General features: G+C 46.2%; 2 protein-coding genes and 1 long non-coding RNA gene across 5 annotated transcripts; 1 reads left to right on the top strand and 2 right to left on the bottom strand.

The window, feature by feature from the left end:
- Positions 1 to 540: 540 nt before the first annotated feature.
- On the bottom strand, positions 541 to 1,665 carry LOC147982437 (uncharacterized). Its single transcript, XM_087516298.1, has one exon. It carries the CDS (start codon positions 1,663 to 1,665, stop codon positions 541 to 543), a length of 1,125 nt encoding a protein of 374 aa, XP_087372424.1.
- A 4,897-nt stretch (positions 1,666 to 6,562) lies between these two features.
- On the top strand, positions 6,563 to 8,132 carry LOC125546323 (transcription factor PCL1). Its single transcript, XM_048710564.2, has one exon. It carries the CDS (start codon positions 6,813 to 6,815, stop codon positions 7,665 to 7,667), a length of 855 nt encoding a protein of 284 aa, XP_048566521.1. The 5' UTR covers positions 6,563 to 6,812; the 3' UTR covers positions 7,668 to 8,132.
- Positions 8,133 to 21,503: 13,371 nt separating this feature from the next.
- LOC125546322 (uncharacterized) lies at positions 21,504 to 24,989 on the bottom strand. Of its 3 annotated transcripts, none has more exons than XR_007300595.2 (5): positions 24,522 to 24,989; positions 22,734 to 23,733; positions 22,052 to 22,129; positions 21,913 to 21,963; positions 21,504 to 21,813 (listed from the first exon to the last, which is right to left on the bottom strand). It is a non-coding gene; the product is annotated as an uncharacterized LOC125546322 (long non-coding RNA). The 3 variants fall into 3 exon arrangements; XR_007300594.2 differs by having other exon boundaries at positions 22,734 to 23,691; positions 24,522 to 24,988; XR_015599208.1 differs by having other exon boundaries at positions 22,052 to 22,126; positions 22,734 to 23,691; positions 24,522 to 24,988.
- Between the last annotated feature and the right edge of the window lie 2,287 nt (positions 24,990 to 27,276).

The raw sequence follows: 27,276 nt of genomic DNA, 5'->3' as shown, positions 1-27,276 counted from the left end.
GGAATCTCGCATAAGAAAAAGCGTAGGGCGTCCTCGACGTGGCCGCTTGATCGGGCCGTGCACGGATCTCAAGGCAATATCCCCGTCCACGTCGACCGGAAAGCGCATGGGAAATAAAGATCGTGCCATGCGGAAAGGACGGCCGCTATGGGAAAAGCATATCGAAAATATCGTAGTGACCGGTCCACGTGGCCATCCCGATCTGCGATTTATTCCCTTTTCCGGCCATTAGATTATCACCATCCCACCCACCTCATCCCTTCCCACAAAAATATTTTCTTTTCCTGGCAAGCTGAGCATCTCCAGCCGTTGGCTCAGGTGTTAAAAATCGTCCCTGGGGTGCACCGGCGAAAACCGCGTGCTGGGGACGTGATGCCCCCCAGTCGCGGCGTCCACGATTTATTTGAAAACCATAAACTAGACACAAATTCATCCAAATTTCAGCGAGTTCATACATATTTAAAATATTTTATAAAAAAAGAAAAAAATGCTACTCGTCGTGTCCCGCCGTCGCCCTCGCCGCCCTCCGCCCTTGAAGCTCTACATGCCGAGGAGCCTGTAGAATTCCGTGTAGTCCCCGTCGTCGTCGTCGCCTCCTCCGCGGCCGCCGTCCCTGCTGCACCCCTTCCCAGGTTGGCGCGGCGGCTTGGACGGTCCGGGGGCGTCCTCGTCCTCGTCGCTGTCGAGGATCACCACACCGTGCTCGTCCTCACGCCCACGCTTGCGGGCGGCTATCTCCTCCAGGGCTCGGCGCTGCCGGACCATCTCGTCGCGGAGGTAGTCATTCTGTGCCCATTTTAGGGCCTCCTCGTCGGAGAAGCCGCGCCGTACAATGACCTCGTACTCCGTGGGGAGGCCGGGCTCCGCCTTCGGCTTGACGAGGACGAGGCGACCAGAGTTGGGGGACGAGTCGGCGATGCGGATGCCGGAGCTGCGGGTGCGGTGGCTGACCGGCGTGTCCTGGGGCTCCGGCTTGATGGGGCGGAGGCTGGGAGAGCTGGTCGAGCGGTCGGACGAGGAGGAGGACGCCCCCGGGTCCATGCGCCTTGGCGTCCACGAGCTCCCACGCTGGCGGGAGATGGACGGGGGAGAGGGGTACTCCAGCTTGGGCGTGTTGCCGCCCTTGATGTACTCGAGGACAGCCTCCAGCGTGCGGTCGGGCACGCCCCACCATCGGCGGCGGCTTTCGGAGTTGAGCCTCCCGGAGGGCACGACGCCGTTGGTGGCCTCGAGCCGCTCGGCGTGGCGGCGACGGAAGTAGGGCTCCCACAGCGGGCTGTCGGGGACGTACCGTGGGCCTTTCCTCACCGCCTGCGGCAGAGAGGCGCGGATAGGCGCGATCTCCGCACGCCGTGCCGCTTCGGTGGGCGGTGGTGGCACCGGGACCCCGCCGACGCTGATCCTCCACGCCCCGGGCACCCGCATGTCCGGCGGGACCGGGTACTCTGCTTCATAGAGGAGCTGAGCTTCGTCCTCGTGGAGGTGGCGGCGGCCGAAGCCGTTCACCGCCGCGTCGTCGCCTGGGAAGCGCCTCCGCCATGGTTGAACTGGAACAGCGAGAGGAGAGGAAGGGACAGGGAGGAACGGGGCGTCGGCGGTGGAGAGTCTATGCGTCACCGGCGCGCTGGGGCGGCTTATATAGGCGGAGGCGCCACGCGTACGCATGGCCGCCGTGTTACGCCTGACGGGCGAGGGACGTGCGGCATCCGGTTGCGCCGCCCGTGAGGCATCAATGGAGGAGGCTGACCGGCGCGGCAGCGCGCGGCAGCTTTGGCATTGATTTGCCGTGGGAACCGAGGCGATGAGGACGACGAAGCGTCGAGAAGAGCCGAGTCGCTGCCAAGGAGGGCCTGCCGACTTTTGCGCAAAAAACGATTCGGCCGGCGTCCCAGGCGCCCCCCAGCGTGCCGGGTTTGGTCTGGGTCTGCCGACGTCAATTTCGGTCCGAGCAGACGAAAAAAAGGCCTTTAAGGGTACGACTGGGCCGATTTTTCGGCTTCGATGATCAAAATATCGTCTGGAGGGTCTTGTTGATGGCGCAGCTGGAGATGCTCTAAGCTTGCCCCTCCCTTCCACCCACCCACTGTCGCCAGTCGCCGAAGCCGAAGGAGTTAACTAGATGATGCACATATGGCGAGGGAAATTCTTCTGATCGAGTGATTCCTTCGAGGCTGGGGTTGGCGCTGAGAGGTTTGGCTGGGCTGGGTTAATTCGATGGTTGGGTTGGGGATATGATCCGTCCAAGTACGATGAGAGGGTGACAAAGTGGGAGACGGGGCTGCCCGGATGTGATGAGTTGACCCCGCTATCGCAGCCGCTGGTGTCGCCGGGCCTCGTTATGGCGTTCCGCATCCCGCCGAAGCCGGGGCGCACCCTGCTCAATGTGCATCGTGCGTCCACCACCTCTGTGTCCCGTCTCCGCGCCTCCTCCTCCCCCGGGTGCAGACGGTGGTCAAAATAAAACTCTTTGATGTTAATCCAGAACACCAAAATATCCGACATTGCCTTATAAGTCCGATGATATAAATGAAAACCCTATCATTAGTAAACAAAAAATTATTCAAAAGAAAAAATATCTCAAACTAAAAGAGGTGAATCAAGCCATGCAGTCAAACATTTACCATATCCATGGTCGCAAACAAAAATATATATTATTATTTTTTCAAAAAGAGGATAACCCCCGGCATATGCATATGCAGCCATATTATTAAAGAAAAATGTAACAAAGTCTCAAGGTCCAGGAAAGCTCATAGTCCGAGCTTAAAACAAAACAGAAATGGAAAAGTATCACATTCAGCGATAAAGAATAGACTACGATGCCTACACACCTAGCCTATTATTAGCTCGCCATCCAAATCGGCTAAAGATAGCCCGTGCTACCATCTCCAAATGGTTGCACCCAATAGCTAAAAGCTCCCTGAAGTCCACATGAGTTAGTAGCGACCACATACGGATCCAAGTTGTAACTTTGTAGATAACCTACAAAAAATTAATGAAATTTGTTCCATTAAAAATCAAATCGTTCCTAGTATTCCAGATAGCCCAAAATAAAGCACATATCCCTATCCAAATATGTTTAGCTATGTGACTGTCCACTTCATTGAGTCACGTCCCAAATAACGTGTTTATGCTCGTAGGAGGGTGTATGTTAAAAGCATTATGTATTGATCGCCATAATAATTTCGCAAGATGACGCTCAAGAAAGAGGTGTTCAATTGATTCATTTTTATCACAAAAGCAACATCTAGTATTACCAACCCAGTTCCTTTTTGCCAAATTACCTTTGGTGAGAATAACTCCTTTGTGAACGAACCACATAAAGATTTTAATCCAAAGTGGAACTTTAATATTCCAAAAGTGCAATTACCTTGACAATGGCCCGAAGTCAATTAAGTCCAGATACATAGATTTCACTGAGAAGACTCCCGTCGCAGTGAACTTCTAGCGAATTGTATCAGCCTGATCTGATAGTTGAATGTGCATCAACCTCCGAACCAGTTGTAACCAAGCATCCCAACGTTCTCCTACTAGGGTTCTCCTAAAATGGATATTAAGCGGTATCGAGTTTAATACCATGGCAACATAATCCTCCTTTTTTTAGAAAAGGAGGATGACACCCGGCCTCTGCATCTGGACGATGCATACGACCACTTTATTAATTATTCTCACAAGACCTTACAAAGTCATACAACAGTAAGACTAAAGCCGCCGTCTAAGCAACAAACTGTCGCTACACCTATCCAGTTGATGAAGGGGCGCAGATAGCCTGGGCCTAATACCAAACAGACATCGCAGCCAAGCCTAACATCTAAGACCTGAGCCCTCAACCTAGCCACTTGCCGGGTCTGGGGCACATACTGGTCCGGCGTGCTCTCAGAGGCCGCCGCCGCCAACTGCCACTGCTCCATCTTCAGAACTATACTGATGCATCAACCTTGCTCGGTCCAGCTATCGTCGACGCCACCACCGCGCCCAACGACACCTCCTCCCTGCGCGCAAACAGCCGTACACGTCGCGGTCGCCACTGATACACCTCAGCGCCATGCTGCCACGTACCACCAGCCGACACAGCTTGAAGCCCTTGGAGGATTTGTCGTGCGTAGCACCTGCCGACCAGGCATGACCAAGCGTAGCACCTGTCGGTCAGGCATGACTTGACATCTCCACCGAAGCTCCGTGCAAGACGAAGACCGCTCCACCTCCTGCATCTGACTTCCAGCGCTGCTCCACAAAACGACGCTCCCAAGAGAGAAACGACACCGCGGTGCCGCCATCGTCCGGTCTAGAACACCAGATCCTAGGGTTTCCCCCGGAGCAATACGAGTGGGTCGATGGTAGTCACATGACGATGCCTTCATCAAGGTAACGACGTGGAACGCCGCCATCGCCCGCCGTCGGCTCGGTTTTCACCGGCAACTACGTCACCCCGACTCGCAGCTGGTGCCAGATGACGGATCCCGAGATCCGAACACCCAGCCTCAGGCCGACCACCTCTGACGGAAGAGATGACCACCACCGCGGCTGCACTGGTCAGAACAGATCTGATCGGAGGTGCCGCCGGCGAGACCACCAGGCCCTCCACGCCGCCGTCGCCCAATCTGAAGGCAGCATGCACGCCGCGCAGCCAAGCCGGCCGCCGTTGACGCAGCCGCCGCCGCCGCCCGAAGGGCCATCCGCAGCGCCCGCAGCCCTGGCCTCCGCCGCGCCAAGCCGTCGCCGTCCGAGGACGGGCCGGCCTCCCGCCGCCTGCCGCCATCCGCCGCGCTGCAGATCTCAGATCGGTCGCGCCACCACATGCCTTGGGGTCCTCGCCACCCCGGAGACGCGTGAGAGAGGAGATCCCCCGCCATCGCCGTCGGCCCCTGGGCTTAGCCTGGTGGCGTCTTCCGGCGGCGGCGGAGGAAGGGGAGGAGGAAATTTGCGGCGGCGGCGGCTAGGTTTCTAGCCGCCAGAGTCGCCCCAGGGGAGGACGACGCGGGCGAGTCTTCTTGGCCAGTTAGAGGCGTATAAAAATCCTCCTTACGTTGCACAATATTATATAAAAATGATATTGCACAGTGAGAGGCGTATCCCCTAGCCATGTATCCTCCCAGAATCTAATAATGTTTCCATTGCCAACTAGAAACATCACCCGTTAGAAGAAAGTTACCTTTGTCTTCATTAACCCCTTTCAAAAGGGTGAGTCCATTGGTCTAGCGATTACTTGGGCCAAAGTCTTAGAGTGAAGGTACTTATTCTGCAATATTTGTACCCACAAACTATCGGTCTCAACAGATAGCCTGTATAGACATTTTCTAAGGAGTCATCTATTTTTCACTTCTAGAATTTTGATCCCTAACCCACCATGTTCCTTTGGTCTGCAAATAATATCCCATCTAGCCAATCGGTATTTCTTCCTGGCCTCGTCACGAAAATATCTATGGAACCTCATAAAAAGCATCGGGGATTTAAAGCTCGTCCGCACAAAATAAATTATATATATCCTTTCACTCAACAGAGTCATTCCATGAGCAGCTAATTTGGAATTTTGGTTTTAGTCCTCTACGAAGTGAGTCTTTCTGCTTGCTTTTTTCGTGTTATAAGTGAATATTTTGAAATAAAAATGAGAACTGAAATATTTCATATAAAAAGATTGTTCTATCTAGGCCATCTAATGTGTTTTTCAAGAGCCACTCTTTGTGGTTGTATCGCCTTGATATGACTGAATCACTGAAAACTCTGCCAATCACTTATTTTTTTTTCTCTTACTAGCGAGTTTGAGTGGGCACAAAACAAAAAAATATAATCACATGTAAAGGCGTAGACTCTTTGCTGTCTTGTGATCCGGTTGTATATAAATCTCAAAAAATATCTAATCACCGTTGGACCGGTCTTACAATTACTTTTAAATGAGGTTAGAGAAGTTTCAAAATCCACCCCCTAAAGATAAGAAAAGCTTGACATGAAAACAAAGTGAAACACATTTGTTTTTCACGCGCCCCCTCAATTAACACGCGATTTAAATTTTTTTCTTTATCTCCATGTAAAATGAGTTTTGGCTTCCTATGTAGTAGAGTACTATATTAAGAAATTGATCCTTAATGCACAAACTAAATATCCGAGAGAAAATATCCTGACAAAAATATCTATCGTCGGAAGTTCATAACAAGAAGGACCTAAAGAATATTGGACAGACATTATTGCACACAAGCCAAGCCAGAATTTGGATTCCAATAAGCAGAAGGCAAATCACTTTTTATTGCTGGCCTGAGGTTGACCGGGCAAGCTAGTAGCAAAAGTCTCCCCCTCAAAAACTAAAAATGGGCCGCCCGAGAGCGACCCCGGGGCCAGGCCACCAACGGAATCGCGTCGAGTGATAGATTCTGGCCGTTCGATCGGGCTGCGCACGGATCTCGAGGAAATATCCCCCGTCCACATCGGCCTGGGGAGCGCCCCGGAAAGCGCGCGGCAATTACGATCGTGCCATCGGAAAAGCGTATCGAAAATATCGCGGTGACCGGTCCACGTGGCCATCCCGATCCGCGCTTTATTCCCTTTTCCGGCCATTAAATTATCCCCGCCCCCTCCCACCTCATCTCACCCCGCCCCACAAAAATATCTTCTTTCTTCCCCTGGCTAGCTAGGCTCCCCTCCACCCACCCACCGCCGCCGGCCGCCGGAGTTAGCCCGGCAGGTAACAACTAGATGATACGCAGATGGCGAGGGTAAGCCTTCTGCTCATCGGGTGATTCGTCGGATTGGGGCTGAGAGCTTCGGTTGGGTTGGGTTGAATTTTCTGGGTTCTTGATCGGGTTGGGGATCCAATCCAATCCATGGGGGAGGAGGCCGGCGTCTACGGTTTTGACTTCGGGGGAGGGGGCGGCGGCTATGGAGGGTATGAAGGGAGGGTCACGGAGTGGGAGACGGGCCTGCCGGGGTGCGACGAGCTGACCCCGCTCTCGCAGCCGCTGGTGCCGCCGGGGCTCGCCGCGGCGTTCCGCATCCCGCCGGAGCCGGGGCGTACGCTTCTCGACGTGCACCGCGCGTCCTCCGCCACCGTGTCCCGCCTCCGCTCCACCTCCTCGTCGCCCTCCTCCGGCAACGGCGCCGGCACCCACGCCAACGGCGGCTCCTTCCCCTCCTTCCCCGGCAAGGGGGCGGCGGCCGGGGACGACAGCGGCAACCGGGACAACAACTCGGCGGAGTCGGCCGGGGAGAAGGCGGCGGCGACGAAGCGGGCGCGGCTGGTGTGGACGCCGCAGCTGCACAAGCGGTTCGTGGAGGTGGTGGCGCACCTGGGCATCAAGAGCGCGGTGCCCAAGACCATCATGCAGCTGATGAACGTGGAGGGCCTCACCCGCGAGAACGTCGCCAGCCACCTCCAGAAGTACCGCCTCTACGTCAAGCGGATGCAGGGCCTCTCCAACGAGGGGCCCTCCGCCTCCGACCACATCTTCGCCTCCACCCCGGTGCCGCCCAGCCTGCGCGAGCCGCAGGTGCCGCACGCCGCCGCCATGGCCCCCGCCATGTACCACCACCACCCCGCGCCCATGGGCGGCGTCGCCGCCGGCCACGGCGGGTACTACCAGCAGCAGCACAGCGGCCACGCCGTCTACAACGGGTACGGCGGCCACGGCCACGGCGGCGGCGTCTCCTCCTACCCGCACTACCACCACGGCGACCAGTAAGGATAACCATCCATGGATCCATCCATCCCGGATTCAGTCATCAACAGATGCTCTGCTCTCTCTGTCACAAGTGTGTGTGTTTGCTCCTGCTCATCAGTCAGTCAACAGATGCTGTAATTGTAACCTGTAATCAGTCGGTCAGTCAGTCCATGATCCATCGTCAGTCTAGTGTAGGTGTGTGTGTCGATTAGTCAATCAGTTCACATCATAATTATTAAGAAGAAGAAGAAGAAGAAGAAGAAGAAGAAGAAGAAGAAGAAGAAGAAGATTAACAAGGGGAGCTGAAGTGAAGCTCCCGGGGTAAGAAGAAGATTAGCAATAAGAAGAAGAGAGTTGCAGAGTGTGTGCTCTGTTAATGTATGTATGTAATACTGCTGCTGTAACTTTGAATCTTGAACTGCTGCCCCCATTTTGGGCAGTGGCAAGATGATCATAATATGAAACCCAACAAGGGAATTAGGATTGTGATCTTGTGCTCCTGATTGTGTCCTGTCCAGCAGTTTTTGGATCTGAAATTCAGAATTGGGACTCACTGTCCTAACTTAAGCATGTACTCTGCTGCTGGAACTGCACATTTTGGGCATGACAGGGCAAGATCCCAATAACAAGAAATTGGGATTGTGATGTTGTGATGATGAATGTGATGACCATTTTGGGATCTTCTGAAACCAAGACAGGGAACGGACTCGGAACCGTCCGACCGTGATCTTTGTCATAATTCAATCACGTGAACCGGTTGCGGCTGTAAGCACATCCTGCCCAACCAACCATTTGGGGTCTGATGTTCAGGCAAGGAATCAGACTTGGAAGTGGCCGTGATCTACTGTCCTAATCTAAGCACATCTTGTAAGTCACAGGACAAAAATCCCAATTTCAAGGAAAATTATGATTGTGATGTTGAACCGAATGTTGTCGCTCTTATGAACCATTTTGGGATCTGATGTTCAGACAGGGAACTAACTTGGAACTGGCTGTGATCTAATCTGTCATCTGATGTACAACTAACCGCACATCTTAGCTGCCAGCTCCCATTTTGGGCAGGGAAGGACAAAGTCTCAATCGGAAACACCAAGCAAGGAAACTAGGATTGTGATCTTGTACCGGATGTTGTCATGTCCTGACCAACCTACCATTTCTGGATCAGAAATTCAGACAAGGAACCGACCACGATCTCTGTCCAAATTTAGGCACGTACATTTCTCACCTCAGCAGGTTGTTGCGCCTAAACCATCCCAGACGAGAAGAAGGAGAACATTCCAGCTCTAGCTTGCTGCTCTCTGAAGCGACGCCGGAACAAGTTGCTTTTGTCCTGACCAAATCTTCCTTCCCAAGATGGTTGCGGCTACAGCAGCACACATTCAGTAGCACAAGATCAGAGTCCAAATGTGTTTCAGGAAGCTGAAATTTCTGTGATCCGTTCAATGATATAGATTCCGGCATCGCGGTCTGGCTCCACTAGTATACTGGCTGGTCTGGCTCTGGCGTCGTGGATAAAGATTGGGACGAAATCGAGAAAGATATGGCCATATGGGCCTGCAAGTTGGGGTGTCTGACAGAGACCGGGACCTGTGATGCTCGTCTGTAGCTGTAGCTGACGAGAGGAGGAGAAAAGTGCACGTATGTATCTATGTATGCGTGTCTCCAGCCCGTGGGTTATCCATTACCTGTGTGCTGTCTGAACAACACTTCTTCTTCTTCTTCTTGTGAAAATCGATGAAACTAGTCTTTATCTGAAACTTCAACACAAAATGATCCCAATCTGAAAATATTTCACAAACTGGCTCCTTTTCGCATGACGCCCGGGGCTGGGGCGTCATGCTAGATAGCGTCAGCTAGGGCCAGCCCCGGACGTCATGCAAAAGGGCCAGTTTCGAAAATATTTTCATATTGAGGCCATTTTGTGTTGAAGTTTTGAAAAAGGACCGGTTTCGTCCATTTTTACCTTCTTCTTCTTGATTACACCAGTCCCAAACCTTCTGACTTATTCGGATTTTCAGCAGCGTTTTTAGTGAAATCTGAGATTCGAAGCTATGATATTTCCAACACACTGGGTTCTTCTGTTTTTTTATGGAGCCCGAACCATTTTTCATTTTTGAAAACATAAGTGTCAAAAAAAAACATTGTAAAAAAAGTATCAGAAAATCAATGAACTAGATACAACACAGCGGCTACAAGACGCATCACCTGTCACACAAAAAGGCACAGCAAAACAGAGGGAGAACTGAAAACCAGCCCTGCCATGCAGCCAACTCTTTGTTCTTGTCACCACCGGATCACACCCAGAAGGAGCATGATGAACGAGTGTTGTTGGATCAGTCGCAAGGAAACCCGACGTCTGGAAGAAGTACACCAAAAGTCACTAACTTGCCATGTGATCACCCTGCAGCTTGAGGAACTAGAAGGGTCGCAGTTGCTATCGAAGTGGGACTCAACGCCTAGGCCTGCCGCAACAAAGAGGGTTGCGGATCGTACCAAGGGCAATGTTCCACCGAGAGAACCCATACACCTCCTCTTGGCCACCCACGGACCACCATCACTAAAGGAGTGAACCGGTGCACCTCCTCAAACACCATTGAAGGACACCGAGACCTCACCGCCAGACACGAACATTCCTGAGAGGAAGTCAACCAACGGGACAACGAGGACCAAACAATTTAGTTGGCCCGCCACCACTAGACAACCTTAGAAATGTGATTTTGTACCGAATGTCGTCACTCTTATGACCATCTTGGGATCAGACAAGGAACGATTTCGGAACCGTTCGATTGCAATATTTCTCCCATTTTAAGGAAATAAACCGGCTGGTGTTAGCACATCCTGCCCAACCAACCATTCTGGGATAATTCAGACAGGGAACGAACTGGGAGTGGGAGGTGACTGTGATCTATGTCCTAATCTAAGCACATGCATATTCCCACCTCAGCAGGTTGTTGCGCCCATCCTTTCCCGGACAAGAAGAATAAGAAGAACTGAACAAGATCCTTCCACTTCCAGCTGCGCGCTGAAGCGACACCGCAGCTGCTGTAGTTTTCTACTCCTGAATATGTGTTGCTGCTGTAAATTTTGGGATCTGATGTTCAGACATGGGACTGACTGTGATCTCTGTCCTAACTTGGGCAAATATTTCCATAGAGGAAGAGATCCTCCCAGCTCTGTCTTGCTTCCTGCTGAAGCAATGACGACGACACAACATCCATTTCCCTGACCAAATTTCAGTTAGTTACCGCAGACCAGTCATCCAGGCATTCAGCGACATGTACACGTAGCGAACGTGTATTAGATCAATACTTCTGCTACTATCAAGTCTGGATTCGTGGGTAAAGATTGCCGACAATATCGAGTGTGAGTGTGTGACACGACCACATGGGTCTGCATGCAAGTGTGGCGAGACAGAGACCCTGACTTGTACTACTCCGTATGTAGTACTAGTAGTACTCATGGAGACCGTTCAGATTTTTTTTTAAAACTATGATGATTTTTATAGCAAATTCGGAAACTATACACCCAAATGAAGAAAAATCAAGAGTATCACCCCGTCGGCTTCTTGTTGGCCGAAAAGGGACTTTTCAGCCTCCTGTTGGCCGAAGAGGGACTTTTCGGCCAACAGTTGGCCAAAAAGGACTTTTCGACCAACAGTTGGCTAAAAAGTAAGAGTCCATCTTCGGCCAACACCTACTCTACTTTTTAGAAAATTCATATCAAATAGGATTTTTAGTATTTTAATTTGATTCTTTTTGCATTAGATTAGAAATTTTATGAAGTTTCTGTAGATATCAAGTTTGACTAGATTTGGAAGTTTGAATTTGAATTTTCATGAACTTTCTCAAATCACTAGATTGCCTATAATTTGAGCTAGGAATATTCTTTTTAGATGATTCTTTTTGCTACTGGTTCTTTGTGACTTTGTTTATCAGTAGTAATTAATTGGTGAATTTTAGGATTATTTAAAATTAGGTTTTTACGTCATTCTCTCTCTCCATTTTCTCCCGCCATTTTAGTTCCCGCCATTCTCTCCCGCCATCTTCTTTCCCGCCATCTTCTTTCTCGCCATCTTCACTTCTCAACTTATAAAACGAGCCTCATGGTGTCCACGATCGTAGATAACATCGTCTGACACGGTCTGTGTCTCCTGCGTCGGTGCTGCTGGTGGAGTGTGAAACACTGTCTGAGAGAAGTCATAAGTGTTTGCAGCTTCGTCATCATCATCGGAGAGTGTTTCACACTTATGACTTCTCTCACACAGTGTTTCACACTCCACATGAAGGCATCATCGTCATCCTTCGTCGATGCAGCACTCCTTAGTGTGGCGGGAGAGAATGGCGGGAAATAAAATGGTGGCAAAGAAAATGGAGGGAAAAAGATTGCGGGAAAGTATTTTTTTTTCATGTATAAAACGGCAATGGTTGTACAGGATTTACAAGGCACTTTTAAATATAAACTCCTATGAAGCTCAAAACAAGTTTTCTAGTAGGATAAAAGAAATAAAATACAAAAAAATACTACAAATAAAATAGCTACTGATAACTAAACAGAAACAAAAAGAATATGTCAAAAAACTAAAGAAAAAAATTTAAAGCAATTAAAATTAAAAGAAATAGCATAAAACCTAACAAACACTAAAACAGAACTGTTTTCATAAAAACCTAATTTTAAATAATTATAAAATTCGCCAAGTAATTACTACTGATAAACAAATTCACAAAGAACCAGTAGCAAAAAGAATCATCTTAAAAAATACTCCTAACTCAAATTATAGGCAATCTAGTTACTTGAGCAAATTCATGAAAAAATTAAATTCAAACTTTCAAATCTAGTCAAACTTGATATCTACAGAAATTTCATAAAATTTCTAATCTAATGCAAAAAGAATCAAATTAAAATACTAAAAATCTTATTTGATATGAATTTTTTTAAACAGTAGAGCAGGTGTTGGCCGAAGAGGGACTCTTTGGCCAACTGTTGGCCGAGAAGTCCCTCTTCGGCCAACAAGAGGCCGAAAAGTCCCTTTTCGGCCAACAGGAGGCCGACGGGATGATACTTTTGATTTTTCTCCATTAGGGTGTATAGTTTCCAAATTTGCTATAAAAATCATCATAATTTCAAATAAAAATCGACCGTTCATGCCCGCCTGAACTCTGAACTACACCTTATTCAAAATAGATACAGCATACTATTAAATTATGGTAGTATTTGGTTAAGTCTTCAGGAAAGAGTTGTTGGATCAGTCGTTTGGAGGACGTAGAGATGAAGTCCCGAGCTTGCATATGCAATCACTCGGCGGCTTCAAGAACTTGGAGAGTTGCAGTCGCTGTCCACCCACGGACCACCGTCAGGGGGCCTAAAGGAGTGAACCAGAGCACTGTGCAAAGGCGACGAAATCTCAAATGCCGTCCAAGGATAAACACCGTGCCCTCACCATCGCTGCAACGAACATTTTCATGAGAGGAAGTCAACCAACAGGACACAGAGAGGACCAAATAACTTTGTTGGCCAGCCGCCACATAGCACTTCCTCCACCATCGTACAACCTTAGAAATTTTATATTGTACTGAACACAATGGAAAAAGTTAGTGCGCTACAAGATTTAGGGCCGCCCTTCTCCTGAGGCTATATATAGAAGTTATATCGTACAAACAACGGCGTTGTCCATAAAAATGTCTATTATGTCACAGAATTTAAGGCTTCCATAATTTGGAAGGATGGGGACTTGGGGAGAAAATAGAATGAGGCCGACACCACTACTTGCATACGGGATGAAGAGATTGCTCTCACTTGGTGGCTGACTTGCCGGCGTCGGCGCTGACTTGCTGGAGTTGAAGGTGCGGCCGACGCCGCTACTTGAAGATGGGATGAAGAGAAGCCGCTACCGCTCACGAACCGCCATTGCCGCCGCCCTCAGTCATGAGCTGGTGACAAACTTGTGATGAGTTGGTTAGGTTAAGTTGCATGTGTTGTATGCGTTGCGTATGAGAGAGAGAGAGAGAGAGAGAGAGAGAGAGAGAGAGTGAGAGTGAGTTGGACCAGTGTTGTGATGCCTGATGGGCTGCTATGCCCGCAAAAACGATACAACGTTATTTTGTTTAGCGTCGAAGTAGCGTGCTATAGCGCGAATAGCGTCGTAGTGAGAAAATTAGCTAAAACGTAGTGTGGCCCTTGCTGGTATGCTCTAGCAACACTAACGCCCCAATAGCACACTATTTTGTTTCGTTGACTTAACATCATCACTCTTATGACCATCTTTGGATCAGATAAGGAACGATCTCGGAACCGTTCGACTGTCATATTTCTCGCATTTTCAGCTAATAAACCGTCTGGTTGTGAGCACATGCTGCCAACCAACCATTTTGGGATAATTCAGACATGGAGGTGACTGTGATATACGTCCAAATCTAAGCGCACATACACATTCCCACCTCAGCAGGTTGTTGCGCCCATCCTTTCCCGGACAAGAAGAAGAAGAACAAGAAGTAGAAGGTCCTTCCACTTCCAGCTCATCTGGATTGCTGCTTGCTGAAGGGACGCCGCAGTTGCTGTAATTTTGTACAGAATATGTGTTGTTGCTGCTGCTCTAGTTTGGGATATGAAATTTAGACTTGGGGCTGACTGTGATCTCTGTCCTAACCTGGGCACATTTTCCAGCTCCGGCTCTGCTTCGTGCTGAAGCGACAACGAAATCTCAGTTAGCTATCACAGACCATTCATCCAGGTATTCAGCGACAAGCATACGTAGCAAATCCGTATACTACTTCTACTACTACCAGTAGCTGCTCTGGAATCGTAGATAAAGATAGCAGACAAGATCGAGAGTGATAGCAGACAGGGCCATATGGGTTTTGCATGCAAGTGGGGCAACGGGCAGGCCGCACTAGCCGCCCATCGTGTGTGTGTTGTACTAGTCTGCCTATCTGCTACACCTCTTCCTGACCATTCAGCAATCCCTCCACCTCATGTACTTCACAGCTTAAAATCAATCGCCTCAGAAAATAGTATGTTTCTTTTTTTGTGGGAAAAATAGTACTGTATGTTTTTAACGATACCGTAATTTCTGCAGCGAAGATGTGCAGGTACTTATGGCGGCCGAAGTTTAAGGAAAACTCAGCAGCGAAAACTCAGTTTTTATTTTCAAGAACACACAAGCCGTGTGTCTTTATATATCCACTTGGAGAACTCCTCACGGATTTTTAGAATCACCTGACATGGCATCGAAGCTACCTTGTCGAAGACTCTACTATTTCTCTCCAACCATCATACGTAGAATGCAACACATTAGCTCATTCAGCTCTTTGAGAAGACCAGCACGAACCCTAACGCTGACCGCTGGCATCCATTGCAGAAGTGAGCTAGTCGGGGAAGGCATGAAACGGTGTTTCTTTGGGCATTCTTGAAATGACATCAACTTTTGCCAGCAGGTGGGCATGCCCATGGCAGACATTCCTGCCAGGTTTGAAGGAAAAAATTATTTAAAATTATAATTTAAACAGGTAATAAAACGGTTATTTTAAGTTTTTAACACAACTACTCCCTCCGATCCATATTACTTTCCTTATATTTCTCTATATACAAATGTATCACAAATCTAAGACAAGTAATATGGATCAGAGGGAGTACTAAATACAAAAGCATTTAATAAATATTTGAATGAAAATAACTAAAATCATATTTTAAAACTGTTATTTTGGTATTCCAAACAATATTTCAAATTTATGAGCAAGTTTCAAATAGAATAATAAAGTTCATAAAGGAGAAAAATGAATTAACAAAAAAACAGAAGAAAAAAAAACATAGGCCTTGGCCCAACTAGGCGACGACCTCACTCCTGTCGTGTGCCTGTCGGGCTGGCCTAAGCGCTCATGGATTGAAAAGAAATTATTCATTTAAAAATCGTTCCTGTTTTTCGCAATTTGGTCACAAATTCAAAAAATGTTTCTTTTTTCAAAATTTGTTCACAAATTCAAAAACTGTGCGGGGAGTTTCAAATAATATTTGCGCTTTCAAAATTTGTTCAAAATTAAAAAAATGTTCCTGTTTTCAATTTGTTTTCTACACAAATACATAAAATGTTCCGGGAATGTTTTAAATAAATGGTCTCTAAATTTTCTTTATATTTTTCTGATTTTGTTTCTGAAATTTAAAATGTGTTAATATTTTTCAAATAATGTTCGTATTCAAAATTGTGTTCGCTCTTTTTAAAACATGCCTTTTGACATTCTTACAATTTTGAAATACAGGCACAGTTTTGGAAATTTTTGTACATTTTTAAAATGTGACTATTTTTATGTTTTGAACAAATTTTTAAAAAGGTAATGTTTTTTGAAATTTGAACAAATTATTAAAAGTGCGAGCATTTTAAAAAGAAACAAGAAAGGAATACGAAAAAATGAAAACAAAAACAAAAACGAACAGGAAAAAAGGAAAATAGTGAGAAAAAGACAAGTTCGCTATAGTAAACAGATCACTCTCATCAATTTTGAAAAACATTTCACGAATTTGAAAAAGAATCACGAATTAGAAAAAGTTCATGAAGTTTAATAAAAGGAGTAGAAAACGAAAAAAGAGAAAGATGAAAAGAAAAAAGGAATAAGTAAAACCGACAAACAGAACCAGACAATATGATAAAAAAGAAGTAAATCCGCGCCCTCCTCAGCCAAATGAAACCAGAAAAAAAAGTAGACCCACAACCTCCTCTTTCAGTGGGACACAAACAGAAGAAAGAAGAACAGAATAAAAAGGATGTAAGTATTCACATCAGGTGAGTTGTCTGGTTGACTACTGCAGTGTAAACTTAACGAGGAGGTGACGGGTGTGAATCTCCATAAGATCAGACTCAAACCTCTTATTCCCGTTTCTGTTTGGCCGTCGAGAATAATACACGATTGTATCTTTATATATACACTCGTCGCTAGAGAGCATTTACTCCTGGTTCACTTAAATAAGGTAAAATTGGGTATCTTCCAGATTGTCTGCATTTAATATTATTATTTATATACTAACATAAAAAGGCGCAAAGGGAGAGATTCAACTAAACCCAGTCGTAAAACCATGTCTATCCAACGACCTTGATTGCTCCAATGGCGCGCACTCAACATGTTTCTTCTGCAATTAATATCATACCAAATATCAATATCAACGCTACTAATCACATAATTGACATGCAATTAATATTCTACCTATTATCAAGATACGAGTAATATTATGCCAAATATCAACATGCTTGCATGTATGTATTTACTAGTATCTTAGATATGATGAACTAATTTAGTAGATACTCTAACTAAATTGTGCACCTTTGAGTGTGATCCATTCAAATCATTGGCAGAAACAACCGATCACCATCACCTCCAATGTGCTAAAGAATACCCCATCATCCTGGTCGACGAGGCCAGTTTCGCCATCGTCCATCGAATCCGAGCCAAGTAGGATGGTGCAAGAGGGTCTCGATGCTCTGATCATGGGGAACAAGATGAGGATCCTCATCCGTCATAGGGCAGCCTTGGGAGGTAGAGCTTCTTTCGTGTCACAGAAAGACATGATGACGCTAATGTGTGTGTGATCCAACAAAATTAGGACTATCACATCCATAGTATTGATTGTTCTAGAGTATAGGGCTTTGATGGATCCATAGGTATTTGTTGTTCTAAATAATACATTGGGGAATCCATGGAGCTGTCATAGCACTGCATGAAAACTTAGGTAGCCATGTACGTGGATCTTGTGGGTAGCCAGGTGATGTTCTACAAGTGCACATAGTTTGGTTGTACATTTTTGAAGTAAAGATATTGATCCCACATGGAGCAGATAAAGTGGTCTTTGCCTCTTAGACTTGCGATGATAAATTCAATCTTCTGTTTTAGAAAAAAAACCAAATGATAAGTACCACACATGTGGCACGAAGCAATCCAGCCCTGGTGTTTTTTACAACTACTAGCAAAAGAGCACGTGCGTTGCAACGGGAGAAAAAACACAACACACACTTGAAAGAACATGCGGTGCCCCCATGTTTGGTTTTGGAAATTGATGACAATCTCTATGGACTAATGGTTGCCTTGAGTTATATTTGAAGGTTTTTTCCATAGGCTTTTCTTGGAGTACATGTGTTGGTTTCAAGAAAAGTTTGTGTCGACCAAGGTGCTATTCAAGGAATTATCCAAAGATTGGTCATTTGAGAGTTGAGCTTATTGCAAGCATGTCTTGAAGAAGAAGATTGTGTGATCATTCATGTTTACCTTCAAGACATCATCCAAACGAAGAGAGTTGGAAAGATTCAAGGTTGATCAAGACTAATTCAAGAGTGAATCAAGTTGATCAACTCACAAAGCATAGAAGATGTACCGAGAGGGTTCAAGTGATCCCATGGTTTGGTAAGCATTGTCCATTGTGCTTTGTGTACTAACCCATGGTCTATGTGAGAGTTCTACGTGGGGTTAGGTACATGTTCATGGGCTTGTGTCAAGAGGAAGATATCTCTCAACCCATGGAGAGGATGACATCAAGTGGTGATCGTCATCAAGATTGCCGTGTGCAAGTTCAAGTGGATCATCGCGAAGAGATCAAGTGCTTGAAGCTTGCCGGCCATTGTGGTGACAATGGACTTGTGAAGATGTGCCGAAGAGTGGCTCACCCATAGTGGTCTATGGGGGAGCAATCATCTAGTCTTCATCGTGCCAACACAATCAAGAAAAGTGGTCCAACTTGAGGAAGTCAAGATCGTCATCATCTAGCTCAAGTGGACCATGTGCAAGGCAAAGGTTTGCCCTTGATAGGTTTTCTATTTTACCGGTCTCATGATGGTAGTTGGGAGACCGGGTTATAGGATCGATTGCCGTACTATCAAGGGGGGCTCTCGATGAGTAGCTTGATCGTATCATTCGTAGAGAGCTCAAACCATTGCATCCTTGCATCATCTTTCTTGGTTCTTGTTTGGTTCTCTTTGTGAGTCTTAGAGCTTATGGTCATCTTGATGACAAGCTTGAGTTCATCGAAAACGGAGTTCGCACGCTTCTTCTATGATGTTTTCGATGTTGGAGGTTTTGCCGGTTCTTCTCGGTTGGAGGTTTCACTCCTCTTTTTGTTGGCATTCCTCCCCTGCCTCTTCTTACTATAACCAGTCGCTGTTTTGATGCTACTCGTCGTCTTGTTTTCAACAAGCTTGAGTTTTCTCAATTCGGAGCTCATATGCAGAAGTTATGGCAGTTCTGATTTTCTTGAGTGTGGTTTTTGTCAGGGTCCCAGCGGTAGTACCGTGGTACCCAGCGGTAGTACCGCTGAGGAGTCACAAGCGGCAGTACCGCTCCGCAGCGGTAGTACCGCGGGCCACAGCGGTAGTACCGCTCCTCGGAGCGGTAGTACCGCTTGATGGTCTCAGCAGTAGTACCGTCGCAGCTCCGTGCTCCTACCGCCTCGACTCGAGTGCGCTTTTTCTCGTGTCGGGTTTTGCGGCACTTGCTGCGGTAGTAGTGGCGGTAGTACCGCTTATTAGCGGTAGTACCGCCCTGCCTCCACGGTAGTATCGCTCTGGGTCCCAGCCCCAGCCCCTTTTCTTCTGGCGCGGCAGTACCGCTGAAGGGGAGCGGTAGTACCGCCCTGCCTCCGCGGTAGTACCGCTCTCTGCGGGGCTGAGTGGGGGATAACGGTTGGATTTTCCCCCTCCTATAAAAGGGGGTCTTCTTCCCCTTTGAACCTTATCCTTTAAGCTCGTGTTCTTCCCCCATTGTTGACCTTCTTCGAGCTTGCTAACTCTCAATCCCTCCATGGATTCTTGCTAGTTTTTGAGGGAAAAGAGAGAGGAGATCTAGATCCACATTTCCTCCAATCACTTTCTCCTCTATGTGAGGGGAACCCCTTGGATCTAGATCTTGGAGTTCTTGGTGTTCTCTTTCTTGTTCTTCCTCTCACCTTCCTCCCTAGCATTAGTTGCTTCGGTGGGATTTGAGAGAGAAGGACTTGGGCACTCCGTGTGCCCTTGCCATTGCATTTGGTGCATCGGTTTGAGTTATCCACGTGATACGTGGAAGTTACAAGTTGAGAAGCTTATTACTCTTGGGTGCTTGGTACCCTTGAGCTTGTTCCTCTTGGGTGCTTGGGCGCCCTAGACGGTTGTTGGTGTTCGGAGCTCAATCATTGTGGTGCAAAGCTCCGGGCAAGCGTCGGGGTCTCTAATTAGGTTGTGAAGATCGCCCCGAGCAATTTGACGGGTACCGGTGACCGCCCCCAAGGGTTGCCAAAGTGTACGGGTTCGGTGACCGCCACCAAGGGTCGCCATTTGTACGGGTTCGGTGACCGCCCTCAAGGGTCCCTTAGTGGAATCACGGCATCTTGCATTGTGCGAGAGCGTGAGGAGATTACGGTGGCCCTAGTGGCTTCTTGGGGAGCATTGTGCCTCCACACCGCTCCAAACGGAGATTAGCATCCGCAAGGGTGTGAACTTCGGGATACATCGTCGTCTCCTCGTGCCTCGGTTATCTCTTACCCGAGCCCTTTACTTATGCACTTTACTTTTGTGATAGCCATATTGTTTCTTGTCATATATCTTGCTATCACATAGTTGCTTATCTTTCTTAGCATAAGTTGTTGGTGCACATAGGTGAGCCTAGTTGTTTTAGGCTTTGTGCTTGGCAAATTAACCGCTAGGTTTATTCCGCATTTGTTCAAGCCTAAACCGTAATTATTTTAAAACGCCTATTCACCCCCCCCCTCTAGGCGACATCCACGTTCTTTCAACACTCTTAACCGAACAACCATCACTCAAGATCACAATAGGTCAATCTCCTTTATTTTAGCGACGCATCATATTTGTGTTGCCGCTTATCCTTCTTCTCACCCTCGCCGGCGGTGGCCTTAGTGTTCACACAAACCAAAACGTGTTAGATTATGGTTAACCCTAAGACGTCTCTCTCTCCCTCTCTCCTCCCTCTCCCTCTCTCTCGCTTTCTCTCACACTCGCGATGAGAAATCTGTTGTTTTCCCCTACGACGTATTCAGAGGTATGCATGTGTAGTTCTCGATGTTTTCTTTTTCCTATATGATTATAGTGGGTGTTTATTTGCAATCCGGATCGCCGCCCGTATGAAAAAAAATGGATCGTGTGCTATAGTTATAAGTTTGGTTCCAAAACAATATTTAAAAAATATTTAACAGGTAAAATTAACATCATATACAGATTTCACACATTTTTATAATCAAATTTCATATATAACATATTAAAATCTGAGTTACGGTTTAAAAGATACGTATAATTTAGAAACCCATTTATTTGAATTAAACTAGCAAAAGGACCCGTGCGTTGCAACAGGAGAAAATATAATCATATATCTCCTTAGAGCATCTCTAGCAGACCCCGTATAATGCCCCGACCTGCAAAATAACCGTCAAAATATGGGTCCGCGCAAAAAAAGTTGTCCGATCAGACCCCGCAAACACGTCGGACCCGTAAATATTTTTGCAGGACACGGCAAAATTCCCACCCCAACACGCGAAAATGCAGGTTCTCTCCCTTGCCCAGACAGTGTTGTGGCTAACATCTAGCAATGCCGCAACACCCCAAATGGGTATTCTTCAAATGCGAAAAGGATGGGGTATGTTCTTGTTTTCATTCGGCTTTGTCAACCTATTCACTTCAATTTCGGTAGTTTATTGAGATGGACATGTATGTAGGAAGGTGGATGCTCATTTTGGTATTGGAAAGAAGAAATGTTTTTTCATACCCGAAATTGAAATGCAAATTATTGATTTACGGGCCGGCGCGGGCGGCGGCCGAGCAAACCCCATGAAGCGGACCCGTAAAAGAGGATTCACAGAGGATTCGCCGGCCAGCGCAAAGCGGACCAGTAAAAAAGGATATTCAGCCCCCGCGCCGGCCCGCAAAACCATATTTCCGCAAACTGTAAACGTATTTAGCAGGTCGGCATTATACGGGGTCCACCTCTTGGCCCAATAAGCATGGCCTAAACACCAAAAAAAATTGCAAAAAAAAGTAGAATCTGCCATTACAGTACTGAAGATATTACATGGGCAAGATCCCAGCCAACATGCAGTTCTTTGCTATGAGCGACCAAGAGCAGTGAGCTCATGGACGGCTCCAACTTGCGAACGAGCAGTACTTCTCTATCTCCTTGGACCAAGGCTGGCTATGCTTTGGCGCGATCTGTGGCTGCATAATTACAATGTGTTGCAACGGGTGATACCATGTTAAAATGTTGTCAGTTCTCAAAAAATAATGTTGTCAAAGCAGTGAAAAGGAAAAGGATACCTGTGAAATTATTTCTTGCTGCAGTTGGTTGTGAGCAGAGAATCAAGTTATCTGTAACAAGAGAATCAAGTTATCTATAAGAAAAGGAAACTAAGTTAAGCCATGGTTGTACTTTACTTTTAAGTCCTGAAGCCTTTACTTTAAGCACTGATGTTGTGCATGGAAGCTCATGCTGGAATACCTTTAGCTGCATATTACACCACAAATAGCTTCCCTGCTGCAAAAATTATGAGTCACTTCCAATGTTCAAACAGTTCTTTGAATTTACCATCTTATAAAACAATGTATATGACCTTAATGTAAACATGTCTTAAAATAGTTCATGCATGGGCTATAATAACATATGAAGAACAGATCCGTTCCAAGATTCACATGGTTTTTGAACCATCTATCATAGCCAAGAAGATTTGAATCGCAGAAAATGGGCAGTACTAAGATGCAGATTTTTCAATAAAAATCGTTGCACTGTAGTTTGAATCCCTGTGCAGAACGAAATTTATGTTCAATGAAATCCTATTAACCCAATGCCATAATCCAAGATAATCTACCGAATTGCATTATTGAACATGAGAACTTATTATTGGAATATGTCAAAAAGGAGATCAGACTCCATCAAGAATAGGTTATTTAGAAAATAAATTACATGTCAATTGCAATAAAAAAAATCTTCAAAGCACGTTTGACATGACAATTTGGCTGTCACAAATGCCAAATAAATTACAGCCTATAAAGAAAACATCATGTAGCTAGAGAAAATGGACTTGAAAGAACTACGTGACAGTAAATAGGAAAGAAGATAGTTTAGTCGGCAAGGCACATACAATCGCACCAACAGGAAAGAAATCCATCTCCATCGATCAAAGTTGTTCTTCTTCTGTCGAGATACGACGAGCGAGCTATCTTTGAAAGAGCTACCTGACAGTAAATAAGAAAGAAGATAGTTTAGTCGGCAAGGCACATACAATTGCAACAACAGGAAAGAAATCCATCTCCATCCATCAAAGTTGTTCTTCTTCTGTCGAGATACGACGAGCGAGCTATCTGTATGTAGTGGAGTACACATACATCGTAGTTAGTGCAGAGATGCCCTCATGCCCATTGTCCATCAATCGACTCAAAAGAAAAGGTTCCGACCAAGCAGGCATGAGAACACCAACCTCTCACAGCCCACAGAAGAGCTATATAGCGTACAACATATCCTTGCTACGCAGTGCGCCCCAAACACTGACCTTTTTCATCAGAGAATGAACTTGTACTTTGGTAAGTGATTAATCACATCCACAAGTCAGTTTTATTCTGTGGAATTCGATGGCAACCTGCTGCCTCGATTTGGTGCTCTGTCATTCTGAAGAAACATTGTGTATTCCTATGCTAACTTTCAGGGGACGAAATTGCTGTGCAGACAAAACTGCACACACGATGTGTAGCCGACAGTCAAATCCAACCGTAGAACAGTGCTGCTGCTGTGCATCACATGGCTTGAATTTAGCATCGTCCACAAATCGTCTGCGTGGCATCGTGTGTATAGCATTGCTGTTCAGGGGAAGACTGAACACAAAGTATTTCATGGTCAGAAGCAATGTCAGAATAGCATCTGCCACGCGGGTATTTCTTCCTGTAGTACAAGAAACCATATGCCGGCGAGAAGCCAACTTCTTCAATCAATTTGATTAACTCATAAAAGGAGATATCTTTTCTGTCCATGAATCCTTCTAGAACTTTATGTTGTTGATTCTCATCTTGATAGAAAAGGCAAATTTTCCAGATTTCCACAGCCATCTACAATGACATGGACGTAAGGAGCATCAGCACCAAACCAACCTGACAGTGGCATGAAGTGAAAAGAAGGTTGGCATGTTATTTGTAACGATCTAGGATTTATTCATACAGAAATGGAGGGAAATATATCAGCCTTGTGCACTTTGTATGTTCAGTGTTTGCAGAGTGTACGCACAAGCACCTTGAGCACTTTACGTCATGTACAATGAATTTCAGAGTATATGAACTTTTAAAAATTCAGTACTAATCAGAGTACAAGATCTGGGGCCCCCAATTTTGCATCACTGCTGCATATATCAATACTAATCAGAGTACTAAGAATCTCATAGTACTATCAGTATTGCAGAAGATGTATTATTAATTTCAGAGTGCAAGATCTAGTGCCCGGCCCCAACTCTGTATAAGGACTCCATATATCAGTACTAATCGGGGGATTATAGCCTAAAACCAGGGGATTAAAGACTGAAACGTTTAACCGCAAAGAAGGGGGGAAAAGGCAGCCAACATGTCATAAATATCTTCAAGAGATGCAGAATATACATGCCAATGCGATAGGATTGTAGCACACACAACTTCAGAGGAATAAAAATATTCAGAGAACATGGTACTGTTTTGCCATGCAACAATTCAGACTATAAATCATACTCGTACCAGTTTAGCACAATGACTAATGATTTCAGCGCACCCTCCATTCTTATCCTAGATTCACCACTGGCTGATTAACTACTTGCTACGCACTAATACCTACTACCAAATTCAGAGAGGAAGACACAGGGAGGAGGAAGAGAATCAGTCAGGATTCATAGTAGGGAGATGAGAGTAGAGGATACCAGCCACGAGAATTGTGGTAGTCCTTCTGGATGTAGCCGCCGGAGTCGAAGATCGACGATGTCGTCGCCGCAATGATGCAAACCACATTGAGGCAGGTCTTGGCAGCAACAATTCAATCGGGCGTTGCCGGGCGGGCAGGCGGATGGGTGGGCGCTGAAGGGCGGCGTTGGATAAGGACGTGCTGGGCATTGGAGGGGTGGCGAGGTGGCCGCTGAAGGGCGGGAACAGAGGCTGCCGAACTGGGGCTTCCTATTGGATGAGGTGGTTGGGGCGGCATCCATTGGAGGGGAGGAAGGGTTGGGTTGCGACGGGGGCGGCGAGCGGGCTGAGGTGCGACCGCGGAGGCGGCGACGGGGGCGGCGAGCGGGCTGAGGTGCGGCGGCGGCGGCGAGGGGGAATAGATCGACCTGGGCAAAGGTGAGGATCGAGGAGAGGAGCAGATGCGTACGGGTGTATTTTTTCATCGAACCGTTTTTTCCTTCGGTCTGGCAGATTAACGATGGATTGCGGGTTGAATAACTAAAACATAAAGGACTTTTTCGCAAAAAGGCCGCGACGGTGAACCTGGAGACTCAATCCATTCTTTATTATTAGGGAGAGATATCTTCCAAAATAATTTTTATAAACAGGTTTAAATAATCTTATATTCATATTCTGCATATTTTCTACTCAAATTTCATATATAACATGTTTAAATCGGAGTTACGGTTTAAAAGATATGGATGGTTTAGAAAATCATTTGTTTGACTTAAATATGATCCACGGATGTAATACCTAAAAAATTAGGGGGGTTGTTAAAAAACTGTAAAATAACGGTTCGGTGTGACTTAAATCTGGACTGCAGGTTGATTTCATGAAAATGCGTTTTTCTGTTGCAAATTGGCGCGACAGACAGACAGAAATCCTACGTGCTTTATTATTACTAGCAAAAGAGTCCGTGCGTTGCAACGGGAGAGAAAACATAACACACGCTCTTAACTCAACAACCATCACTCAAGACCACAATAGGTCCATCTCCTTTATTTTTGCGAGGCATCATATTTGTGTTACCGCTTATCCTCCTTCTCACCCTCGCCGGCGATGGCCTCGGTGTTCACACGAAATAACAAAAAATGTGTGTTGAATATGGTTAATTCTAAGGCGTCTCTCTCCCTCCCTCTCTCTCTCTCTCTCGCTTGCTCGCTTTCTCTCACTCTTGCGATGAGAAATCTGTTCTTTCTCCTGCGACATTTTTTAGAGGTATGCATGTATAGTTATCGATGTTTTCTTTTCCCTATATGGTTATAGGCGGGTGTTTATTTCAATCTGGATCGCTGCCGGTATGAAAAAAAAACAGATCTTGCACTATAAATTATAAGTTTGCTTTCATAACTACATTTTAAAAATATTTAACAGGTAAAATTAACATCATATTTAGATTTCACACATTTTTCTAATAAAATTTCATATATAATATGTTAAAATCGAAGTTACGATTTAAAAGATACATATAATTTAAAAAATCATTTGGTTTGACTTAAATATATTTCAAAATAATATTTAAAAATACTTAACAGGTAAAAATAATTTCATATTCATATTCTATATATTTTTTTAATCAAATTTCATATATAACACTTAATATAGGTAAAAGCATTTGTTTGACTTAAATATGATCCGCGGATGAATTACCTAAAACATCAGGGGGGGGTCGAAAAATGTAAAATAACGGTTCGGGTGTGACTTAAATCCGGACGGCGGGTTGATTTCAAGAAAAGACAGGGACTTTTGTGTAAAATACAAAAATAACGATTCGTTTTAACTTAAAACAGAATTGCAGGTTGAATTTTCTGAAATAGAGGGACTTTTCTGAAAAATGCCATGACGGACGAAAGAAATCCAATTTGCTTTATCTTTACCTACTAATAAACCAGCTATTGCTTCTGGTCGTCCGTCGTGGTCGTTTTTGCAAAAAAGCCCCTGTTGTTTGTTGAATTCAACCCGCTATCATATATTAAGTGAGTTCCTAAGAAAACGTTTCATGTTTGCAAAAGAGCCCCTACATTAGTTGGAATTCAGCCCGCAGTCAGTCCTTATATTCCTTATCCATTCCCAAAGTCCACCGCCGGCCACTCGCCGCCGCTTGGTGCCGGCGTCCATGACGCCGCTCCGATGACCCCTCGCACCCGCCGTCGCCGGCAGCCACCAGCATGCCACTATTCTTTTTCCTCTCATCCTCCCCCTCGCGCCTGCGTCCCTCCATCGTCGGCGAGGACCACCTCCGGCCTCCCCTTCCTCTGCTCCGCCTCCTTACCTCGCGCCCGAGTGCCGCTCCTGCAGCACCTCCGCCATCTGCCTCTGTTTTCCGGTGCCCCGTCGTCGCGGGACCTCCCCTCGCACCGCGTGCTGCTGCTTCCCCTCACCCAGTCCCGTGCGCCTCATGCCTACGCGCCGCGCCCCGAGCTCCATCCTCCCCACTTCGCCCGCTCCTGTCGTGCGCCTGTCGGGCTGGCCTAAGCGCGCTCATGGATTGAAAGAAATTATCCATTTAAAAATCGTTCCTGTTTTTCGCAATTTGGTCACAAATTCAAAAAATGTTTATTTTTTCAAAATTTGTTCACAAATTCAAAAACTGTGCGGGGAGTTTCAAATAATATTTGTGCTTTCAAAATTTGTTCAAAATTTAAAAAAATGTTCCTGTTTTCAATTTGTTTTCTACACAAATACAAAAAAATGTACCGGGAATGTTTTAAAGAAATGATTTCAAAATTTTCT

The sequence above is a fragment of the Triticum urartu genome, chromosome 3A (genome assembly GCF_056163025.1).
Source record: "Triticum urartu cultivar PI428250 chromosome 3A, HENAU_Tu73, whole genome shotgun sequence".
Classification (NCBI taxonomy): domain Eukaryota; kingdom Viridiplantae; phylum Streptophyta; class Magnoliopsida; order Poales; family Poaceae; genus Triticum; species Triticum urartu.
The sequence above is the reverse complement of the archived record's forward strand: the minus strand, read 5'-3'. Positions and strand labels throughout refer to the sequence as shown.

What these genes read in the sequence shown, in the direction of transcription:
- LOC125546323 (XM_048710564.2), top strand. Translation starts at nt 6,813, where the DNA reads ATGGGGGAGGAGGCCGGCGTCTACGGTTTTGACTTCGGGGGAGGGGGC.
- LOC147982437 (XM_087516298.1), bottom strand. Translation starts at nt 1,665, where the DNA reads ATGCGTACGCGTGGCGCCTCCGCCTATATAAGCCGCCCCAGCGCGCCG.